This window comes from Saccostrea cucullata, unplaced genomic scaffold (assembly GCF_032062105.1).
Source record: "Saccostrea cucullata isolate Sc308-1 unplaced genomic scaffold, CSIRO_AGI_Scuc_v1 ctg148, whole genome shotgun sequence".
In the NCBI taxonomy this organism is placed as follows: Eukaryota; Metazoa; Mollusca; class Bivalvia; order Ostreida; family Ostreidae; genus Saccostrea; species Saccostrea cuccullata.
This window is the reverse complement of record NW_026931262.1, coordinates 314,486-325,000: the sequence shown is the minus strand read 5'-3', so window position 1 is coordinate 325,000 and position 10,515 is coordinate 314,486. Positions and strand designations below refer to the sequence as shown.

Here is a 10,515-nt window from a genome sequence, read left to right as displayed (position 1 = left end):
GGTATAGGGCCATAGGCATCGGCTCCATGACCGTCCAGAAGTTAATTTCTGGATCAAAAACTTCCACAGAATCCGTAGGTTCTCCTACCGGATGAAAAGATTTTCCACCGCAGACGTAGACTTCGTCTCCATAGTTACAAGCGGCAAACTGACATCTGGCCACTCCCATTGGTTTCTGGGCCAACCACTTGGATTCCTTCTCGTCATATAAGAGGAAATCTTTCACAGCTTGTCCAGTATCTGAAAAGTGGTAATTTTCATAAAATATGCCTCCAATAAAGTAAATGTTGTTGTTATCAGTTGTCACCAGTGAAAAGTAATCAATTCTGAATTTGAAATCAAAAGATGGATGAGGTTTGATCCCGTAGTAATTCTTCTTTGTAACTGGATCAAAAGCTGTAAATGATCGCTCCTCAGCCGTGTAAGCTCCTCCTGAGTAGATTATGAGTTTACGGTTGTACATTCCTAGCCGTGGTACTGGATTAGCAAATGGCGAATCCTCATCCACCTCCAACAGGTGAGCTTGTTGTATTTTGAAGAGACTGAACGAGGTCAGAAGTCCGCGACAGAAACTGTTCTCCTGAACCAACGAATGACTGGCAACTTTCTCCTCAAAATATTCATCATTGATTAGAGGTAGTCTTAGGCATTTGAAAAGTTTGGGAAAATGTCTTCTTCTTGATTCTGGGTCAAACTCAATCCATTTCAGTATGTACTCAAAAATATATTCCTCTCTGTCAACATAAATGTCATCTGAAGATAGGAACCAGATCAAATCAGTCACCTCAATTTTAGACAGGAATTCCTCAGTCTCTGCCAGCTCTGGAAATTTCTTCAGAATAAAATTTCCACTTTTCAGTTTTAATTTTTCGCAGTAGTTGTACACAGCAAAGAAGAAGACATCCAGACAGTTAGATAGAGTGAGCGCTCCAGAGATGTGTTCAATACACATATCAACCACCTCCAACATCTCTAAGAAGTTAGATGCAGAGAAGACATTCTGGACATTTTCATTGGTCAGATTGAGCCGCCCACTGTACATATAGTCCAGAAGGGACTCCATCGCATCCTTACTTATACCATGTATAGGTACCACATTGTCTGTACTTTCCTTGACATCACTGGTAAACATGGCTCTGTAAAAATATAAAAACATGAGTCCTCTTTATATTTTATTTAATCAGATAATTATTTGATATACATGGATTTTCTATTCTGCTTTTTTAAATAACATATGAGGCCATTAGGGGTGCAACGATATGCCTACCCCACAATACGCTACGTATCATGGTATTCAGTTCACGGTACGATATGTATCAAGATACATGACATATTGGGTCAAAAAGTCAGAAGTTTGTCATCATATACTTTAAACTCAAAAGTTTTATCAAATGCTCATTACACTAACACTAGGAAAGTGTTGTCATCCTTTGACCCATTAAATATGAGACTGGAAACAAGTTTATTTGCCATTTCTGCAGTTTCATTGACCTCATGTTTGGTGCAGAAGCCATTTTGAAATTGGAAATGACGAACCAAAATGGACGGTTCTGATAATTACGGACCGATTGAACTGAACCGTGATATCAGTTTCATGTATCATGAACCGAATCGTGGAAAAATAAACCGCGGTATACCGTCAAACGGTTTATCGTTGCACTCTTAGAGGCCATCAATAATATAATTTTGTTTGATGTACTCCAACCAATATTTTTTAAGGTGGTCCACAAATAATTTTGTTGATATATAGTATACTATAGGAAGTAGTTGCTACTGCCCCCAATACCCAAGTTTCGAGATAATCACCCTTGTTGTGCTCTTTCAATGAGGAGGGGATTTTCGTTGCCGCGTTAACAGACAGGTGGGACAGTTATTTATATTTGGAGACATTGCATCATAGATATACTGGTTCATCATAACTACATGATTGTCATGATGCCCCCTCAACTCGAGAATAACTGAATTAATGTAAAGGTGTAGTTTTTAAAGCAAAAAAATCATAGCAAAAAAGAAAATATCAGTGGATGTAAGACTTTTCAGACAAGGGAAGAGATATGGACCTCTAATAAATACGGTACACATGCATCTGATCAGTGCACGTCGGCAATTCAAACGACAAATTGATTCTTTTCCTTATTATAACTTTAAAAAAACTAACTTTTTAGAAAATGTTTGTACAATCTGACAAGAAAAACGGTTACTTTTCTATGTCGTTTCTTTTGTTTTCAAGTACCCTATTACTGAAAGTAGATTTGTATATATGCATATGAGCTTGGTAAAATTATCAAATGCATCACTGCTTAATAATATTATCTTTCTATAACATTTAATAAATTTTAAAAGCTATAAATATCTTTCATTTATTCATGCACTTTTGTATACAGAAACATCCTGTCCCACCTCCATGCTGAAATGGATACTATTTGCACCTCTATCGTAGGAGAGTTACAATCTCAAAACTTGCATATTGAAAATATATGGCTGTGCCCCCCTAAACTGACATGCTTCCTAAGGGCCTATAGGCTTTGGTTTGGTAATGCGCAACTAACACATACAACGTCATGTGATGTCGTGACTGAGTCTCTATAGACACACCAAATACCACAAGTGGTTTGGAGAAATGGGTCAAAATATAGTTTACAAACATTGACAAGGATCCGCACTGGCCCTAATGATCACACCTTCAACATATCATAAATTATGCAAATAATAATTGTCACTCATTCCTCTGGTTAATAATTAAGCCAAGAAGTAGAATACTATATATTATGGTATTCTACAGTAATTTATTCCACAATACGATTTAAAAGCAGACTTATCTACAGCACACATACTTAAAGAAGGGGCTGCTAGCTGCCAGTATGTTTCTGTTACAGGCAAACTGTTGTCCCTCTACATCTAGTGTCACGTCAGTCAGCTGTCCCTCTCGGTAGAACTGGTACAGACCCTCCAATAACCTCTTCTGCTGGGGGTTCAGGCCACCTGTGTCTTCCGACATCTAATAAAATTCATTATACAGTACTTATAGGTAACGTTATACTATATAGCTCTGTAAAACTTGCACTTTTTCCTCAATCATTCTCCGTCATGTGCAACTAGATTGAGTTCAGATATTATTGGTACATTTCTCCAAATTATATAGAAAAATATAATGAATGATTTTAAATTTCTCTGAATCAATAAAACGATTTTACAAACAAACAAATTTTACATACATTTTAACCTCTCAGTCTCAGGAAGTACAAGCAATCATCAACAGCTGTTTACAAAATAAATGCACTATTCAGGTCGGATCGAATTTCCTCTCCACTCGTGAATTTGGCGGATGATCCCGATTTGATCTGGGGATACGCATGAGTAGCTTGTCTCTCATGCTGCTGATGGGTAGAATATCAAATTTCACCTTCGTGAATTCACTATTTTAGGTATGTGCACCGTTGGAAAGGATAACTCTAAATAACCCTAGGTGGCGCTCCGACACTGTTGCGGTATATTCAAATTCGACCCCCTGCAAGTTCGACCCCGTTTAATCTGCTAGATAGCCCCTGTTTTGTAAACATCTTTAGCACATTTATTTTTTAATTATTAATTTCAATTTCATAACGGCAACCCTGTACTGAAACCTGAAAGTGAGTGAAACTGCGACTGGGATTATTTTCAAAATAAATATGGGTTCACGTATCTACAGATTTTTTTCTCAGTATTTCATGTACTCACTAACACACACCGGTGAACGTCACATCCTTTGTGAGATAATGTCCTGTTTGATGCAATAAAATGATCCACACTCATTCAGCATCCGCTTTAAACACGATTACCAGGAGGACGTAATTTAAAACATGTGATTATAAACTTGTGAATTCGATATATTCTTTTTTTTAAAAAACGTGTGCATTGATCAGGCGTTGAAATAGGTAAAGGTTTTATTTTTATTTTTACATATCACGAATAATTATTTTTGAAAATATCGTAAGATCATCATAAGATATATCTTTAACATAAAAGAAATTATAATAATTTTGAATATTCTGATTTTTTTGTGGTGCCCTCTACCCTCCGGCGGGGGGGGGGGGGGGGGTCAATAGTCATAATCAAGGCTTCCATAGAAGTATCTTTTGTAGATAATCGAAAGAAAATTTGATTTTTTTTTTTTGGTCAATATTCTTACTAAAAACTTTGAAAAGAACATCAAGGTTCTTGTTCGTTTGCAATAGCGAGTATAGACATTTTCAATCCATTTCAAATTTAAATTAATTCAAGGTAGGCCTACTGGTAAATCCACATTCACAATGGTTCAATTCAAAGCTGAAAAAAGTGCATTGAATATAAGAATTATTGTCCTTTGCATTAAAAAAAAGTAATCATAGTATATATCTATGCATAGATAAACAATATTTTTTATTACAAGTATCTGAAACATTTTCCATATAAAATATTCTGTTGGGTAAATCAGTATTAACCGGCGTAAAAACAAAAGATTCTGCAGGGATGTTTGACGTCACACGAGAGTGGAAATACCTTAAAGTTGATGGGAGAACACCGAAGACAAATGCCTTTTCAGTGTTATTTTGTTGTATCATTTGTATTCATCTTCCCCAGTTGGGGTTATAAATTAAAACTTCAAACTTGAACTTTAGGCTATTTCAGTTGAAGAATGGTGCAGAGAATTGTACTCAGTTCACTTCTTTGGAGTTTGCTGTGTGTTGCATCTCTGACGACGACCACGGAAATAACTAATCAGAAAGTAAGAATCAAGTATACATATTGTGTAGGCCTGTACCAACGTTATTCACATCTTCCCAAATCAAGAGTTTCTGATCCGCTCCGCTCCACATGGGATCAGAAACTCTTGACTTGGGAAGATGCGTTATTCAAAGAGAGACAACGGTTGAATCTTTCTCTATTCTAAATCTTTTTCCGTTAGTTTGTTCTCATTGCAAGAATTTGCCACCATTAACTCAACCTTACAGCAACATACTGTATGTGTGTGTATGCTTCAGCCTTACGGCAACAAAGTGTGTGTAAGACAGGGGCTGGGGTTAAGCAGCCTTAAAATTATTTTTTTTAATAAAATCTACAGTATTATTAAATTACTTTATATTAAAACTAGCGTCTGACTACTAGTATATAACAAATCAGAATGTGAGTAGTGTAAATGTACTCGTAACTGTTGTATGTATGGCACGCCAAATTCACAAAAATGAGATAAACCTAGTTTCACATTTAATAAACTAGGTTTATCGACAGTAAACTATAGTTTACAAACCGTAAACTGTAGTTAACAATTCGTTAAGTATAGTTAACGATTCGTTAAGTATAGTTTTCATCTGTAAAACGATATTTAACGGTTGTTAACTATAGTTTACGAATGTTAATTCAATTTGTTCTGTCTGTAATAAAGCGTTAACAATAGATTTTGTTGATAAACATAGATTCACGTTTGTAAACTGTTTACAATCAGTAAACTTTTCAGAGTTGTTTATCATATTTATCAGATCGTTAACTATAGTTAACGGTTTGTAAACTATAGTTTACAAATCGTGAAACTGTATTTATCAGATAAGGCCATTCCAAGTTTTTTCTATGTTTAGCGTCCGCGTGCGCCTTGGTTTTTGACACCCAATATCAGAAAAAACAAACAAAATCAGAAGACCCGATATTGATTATTCTGGTCGAAATCTTTGAATTCTATCATGCCCTGATACAATCTGTCTAAAATTTTTCGTATTTGGTATATTTTGAACATTTTAGTACATGGATTTTGCTAAAGCATTGATCTAGAAAGGAGAAAAAATATTTTTTTGAAATCAAATTCTTTGAAAGACGTTTCTTTTATGACTGTAAAGTCTGTGTTTTCTATTTTGGTCTGTGTGTTTTTTGCGAATAGGTAGGCAGGTTTTTGAAAGATGAGTGGACGCTAAACATAGAAAAAACTTGTGTGGCCTAATCTATGTTTTGCTATCGCAAATGATTGTTTTCGGTGTTAAGTATATTATAGGTTGTGAAACATAGATTATCGCGTTAACTATGGTTTACAGATGTGAAATATAGGTTAACGTTGTTAACTATAGTTTACGGTTTGTAAACTATTACCTTACAAATAAACCTAATTTATCATTGTGAAATATCTCATTTTTGTGAATTTGGCGTGCCATATGTATGCATTGCGTAACAACCGGAATGTAACATTTCATCAGTATTAGATCCAGGATTCTTCAAAAGAGAGGAGGGGTAACCAGATGATCTGGGTCGGGGGCTCAGAAAGAGAAGCTCCCGAAAGCTTTCAGGTTTTAGTGGATAAAGGATTTACGAACAGTTTTAGCTCACGTGAGCTGAATGCTCAAGTGAGTTTTTCTGATCACCCTGTGTTCGACGTACATATGTTTTCTGTCTAGCTGTCTGTCTGTCCGTCGGTAAACTTTTCACATTTTTAACCTCTTCTCGAGAACCACAGAACGTATTTTAACCGAAATTGGTACAAACATTTCTGGATTCTAAATTACATGTTAAAATAAAGTCCAAGCCCCCTTCCAGCGGGATAATCAACACAAGGTGTCATCTTCTCAAATCTTCTCAAGAACTACTGGACCAAAAAAAAAATGAAATTTATGTACACGCATTCTGGGGTAGTGTAGATTCTAAATTGTTTCATGGTTCTCAGGGTGGGATGGGGCCACAATAGGGAATCCAAGGTTTTACGTGAAATATATTTGAAAAATCTTCTCGAGAACCACTGTGCCAGAAGAGATAAAACGTGTGTGAAAGTCTTTGCCCAGTATAGATTCTAAATTGTTTTTAAAAATAAGATCCCCAGGGGGTTCAGGGTAAAGATGGGGAAAACCTGGCGAAGAACAGCAGGACTAAAGTTAAGGGTGAGTGTCGTGGCCAATGGGCTCTTGTTACCTATACCACTTCACCTTACAAAAATAAAATATTCAACAGCAAAATAATGATCTTACGTATATAGAAGATTAAATCTGGGTGTGTAAGAAGATCGAAATTCAACTATGGTAACAGACAAAATAGTTGTGTAGGGACTGGTGTGATTAAAGTTAAGTTTGTGAAAGGGTAAAATTTATGAAGAGGTTGTAGGGGTTATGAGGGGGTAATAAAATATGGGATTAATAATGATTGGGAAGTGGGAAAGACAATTGGAGTCACTTTGTGGAAATAATGTTGTAAAGGTGTCATTTGTGTGGGAGGTGGAAGAGGTAGACACATTTTGGTGATATTAAGTATTGGTGTAGGGGTGGAAGGAGACACATTGTGGTGAAATTGTGTAGAGGTGGAGTGAGACATATTGTGGTGATATACATGTATGTGTAGAGGTGGAAGGACACACATTGTGGTGATTTTGGTGTAGAGGATGAAAAGATATATAGAGGATATTCAATGTTTTGTAATTGAATATGGTGATATTGGTGTAGGAGTTGTGGAAAAGGAGTCACACTGTGGTGATATTAGAGTAGAGATGGAAGGGACACATTGTGTTCATATTGGGATAGAGGTGGATTGAGACACATTGTGGTGATACTGGTGAAAGAAACAAGGAGACACATAAGCTATTTTTGTCAAGACACAATTGTGGTCATATTGGTGTAGTGGAGGAAGGACAAACATGTGTTGTTATTGAAAAATATAGTGTAGTGGAGTGAAACACATTGTAGTGATGTCGGTGTAGAGATGGAGTGAGGTACATTGTGTTGATGGTGCTGTAAGGCAAGCGTTTTTATAACTGTGTAAATATTAGGTATTGGTAAAGGTAGAAGTTGTGGTGATAGTTTATATATTTTATTCATTGAATTGGATAAACGTTGCCTATGTAATTTCTCTGTGACGTCATAAAGGGTGGAAGGAGACGTCATTGTGGATTATATACATGCCGTTGGGTTTGAAAAATTAACGCATTTCACACGTTAAAATGGCAAATAGAAAGTATATATAAATAAGTCACAAATGTAAATATAAGGTGGAATAAGGCACATTGTGGTGATATTTATGTAGAGATGTAAAACGGAGACACATTGTGGTGAATCTTAGAGATAAAGAAACATTGTGGTGATATTGGTTTAGAGATGGACGTAGACACATTGTGGTTATATTTGTGTAGAGAAAACTCAAAAAATGATACATTGTTTCTTAAATATTTACGAAGACCTCTCTGGTGATATTGTGACGTCATATTGATATTGTCAGGAGGCACATATTGTTTTGTTTCCATCGCAATTGAAATAAACACACATTGTGACGATATTTGGGTAGAGATGCAGGAGAAATATTTCCTTTACTGCGATTGGATATTGAAAGGTCGCGATAAAGTTCATTTGGTGATATGCTTTACTTGCATTGGTCAAAATTTTAATGAGCTAGAGATTGAAGGAATTCTCTCCTATTTAGGTTCAACCACGTGTTGGAATGGGAGAGGATGGATTGAGACACATTTTGGCCGTGGTTTGCGACGATGGGATTTTTTGATAAATTCCATATTCAACTACAAAACATTGAATTTTCTGTTTATTACATTTTCTTTGATTTTCCCTTTGCCTATTTGTCTCTTTGTAATACATTCATAGTCTACATGACGTCATATTGTGGTGATGTTGGGGTAGACGTGGATAGCTAAGTGATGATACTGAAGATTGAAAGTATTGTGAATTTTAGCAACATATTTTGGGGAACTTTGACAGTCTTATTCTCTGTCCGAATGGTTTATTTACTCTCTCTATATATATTATAACAGTACAAGGAATATTTTTTACAACACTCTTCTTTATGGAAGAAGGTAATATTGTTGTGATACTTTACCGCACTTCTGATATTTGTCACACTGTGACGATGGATATTGCCACATTGTGGTGATATCCTTTCACACTATGACAGGATATCACTTTTATTTAATGGATAAATTACAGTATTTCACTGTTGAAAATGTAATAAACATTGTGGTTATATTGATGTAGAGTGGCAAGGAGACACATTGTGGTGATATTAATGTAGGTAGGGAAGTCACATTGTGGTGTTATTGATGTACAGGATGGCACGAGACACATTGTGATGATATTGGTGTAGAGATGGAATGAGACATGTTGTGGTTAAATTGGTGAAAGATAGAAGGAGTCACGTTGTGGAGATATTGATTAAAGATGGATTGTGACACATTGTGGAAAAATTGGTATAAAGGTGGAAGGAAACACATTATGGTAATACTGTAGATCACTTCATTTTCGCGACACCTTATTTTCGCGAGATTGTCATCGACTCTTTATTAGCGAGACAAAATTTTCACGAACCGTGGTCATTGCTCTAAGTAATCTTAAGGAATTCTATTACTGGGCGAGCATGCCGTCTCGCGTAATTACGCGAAAATAAAGTTCTCGCGAATAAAAAGTGATTGACAGTATTGGTGAAGAGATGGAACGAGACACATTGTGGTGATATTGGAGTAGAGGTTGTAGGAGGCTTATTGCGATGATATTGGTATAGAGGTGGAAGATAATACATTCTGGTGATATAAGGGAAGGACAGAAGGAGACATCTTGTGGTGATATTGTTGTGGAGAGAGGAGACACGTTGAGGTGGTATATAAGTGTTGAAATGGAAGATGACACATTGTGGTGATATTGGTGTAGAGGTGGAAGGAGACACATTGTGGTGATATAAGCGAAGTGGGTGAGACATTTGTGGTGACACATTTGTGGTGAGGTTGATGTAGGAGTGTGGTCATTCTTTAACTGTTAAAAACAAATATAGAAGTTAGAGGAGTAAAGAAATTAGAGGTTGTAATCCTTATAATGCGCTGCTGATGTTTCATTGTTTTGCCTTGATTCTGTGAATGTTGTAACGATAAGAATCTTACTATGAAAATTTAAATCTTTCAGAATGATAACCGTGGAAAATCGACTGCTTTCCAGGGAATTATAATGTATGTTTGGGATGCGCCCTCTGGCGTACTTGAGCAGTCTAAAGGGGTGTACTCCGCGGGATATAATAACTCTGGTAGTGGCGATCAATGTGCGGCTATTGAAGATGCAAAGATGTTTGACATGATTATAAATGGTAAAAACATTTTGTTTTTCTAATAAACGTAATGAATATTAAAGTATCTTACTTTGGATCTCTCTTCTCAGACCTTTGTACATGTAGTTATCAAAAACATTTGAAAAAAAAAATCTTTTAAAAGATGCACTATTTTGGATACAGCAAATTGACACGTCGCTATTTTTTGAATTCTTACTTCTCGGCACTCATATGATTTAGTGTATTTTACAGTTTTATTAACCGGGGTATTTTATAGGTGGTTAAAAGTTAAAAAAATAACTTTAAAAAAAAACATTGACCTCTGTAACAAAGTACTTGTGGGTTGATACAATGGAATCTAAGAAAAAGTTCTCTCTGTATACAGATATTCCTGATGGTAAGGTTGTCGGACTAGCTCTCAGACCGAGGCTTGTAATTAAACAGGATATAATAAATATTATTATATACTAGCCCAAAAATTCGACAGTTTGGAGACGT

At 35.9% G+C, this 10,515-nt stretch overlaps 2 protein-coding genes across 2 annotated transcripts in view; one reads left to right on the top strand and one right to left on the bottom strand.

Annotated features, from left to right (window-relative positions):
• The window catches only part of LOC134232012 (kelch-like protein 40a), a 6,498-nt gene extending 3,029 nt beyond the window's left edge, over window positions 1–3,469 (bottom strand). The window contains exons 1-3 of the mRNA XM_062713965.1: window positions 3,216–3,469; window positions 2,835–2,998; window positions 1–1,136 (exon numbers count right to left, since the gene is read on the bottom strand). The exon at window positions 1–1,136 is cut by the window's left edge and continues 333 nt beyond it. Of these exons, the coding sequence (XP_062569949.1) occupies window positions 1–1,136; window positions 2,835–2,998 (1,300 nt within the window). The 5' untranslated portion in view covers window positions 3,216–3,469. The remainder of the gene's footprint in view (window positions 1,137–2,834; window positions 2,999–3,215) is intronic.
• Window positions 3,470–3,825: 356 nt separating this feature from the next.
• LOC134232021 (uncharacterized) lies at window positions 3,826–10,488 on the top strand. The gene is made up of 4 exons (XM_062713997.1): window positions 3,826–3,914; window positions 4,648–4,744; window positions 9,879–10,056; window positions 10,403–10,488. The coding sequence occupies exons 2-4, from the start codon at window positions 4,655–4,657 to the stop codon at window positions 10,486–10,488; spliced, it is 354 nt and encodes a 117-aa protein (XP_062569981.1). The 5' UTR covers window positions 3,826–3,914; window positions 4,648–4,654.
• The last annotated feature ends 27 nt before the right edge of the window (window positions 10,489–10,515 follow it).

What these genes read in the sequence shown, in the direction of transcription:
- LOC134232021 (XM_062713997.1), top strand. Translation starts at nt 4,655, where the DNA reads ATGGTGCAGAGAATTGTACTCAGTTCACTTCTTTGGAGTTTGCTGTGT. An exon ending in CGGAAATAACTAATCAGAAA is followed by an intron (nt 4,745 to 9,878) that starts GTAAGAATCAAG and finishes TAAATCTTTCAG; the next exon opens with AATGATAACCGTGGAAAATC. An exon ending in GTTTGACATGATTATAAATG is followed by an intron (nt 10,057 to 10,402) that starts GTAAAAACATTT and finishes CTCTGTATACAG; the next exon opens with ATATTCCTGATGGTAAGGTT.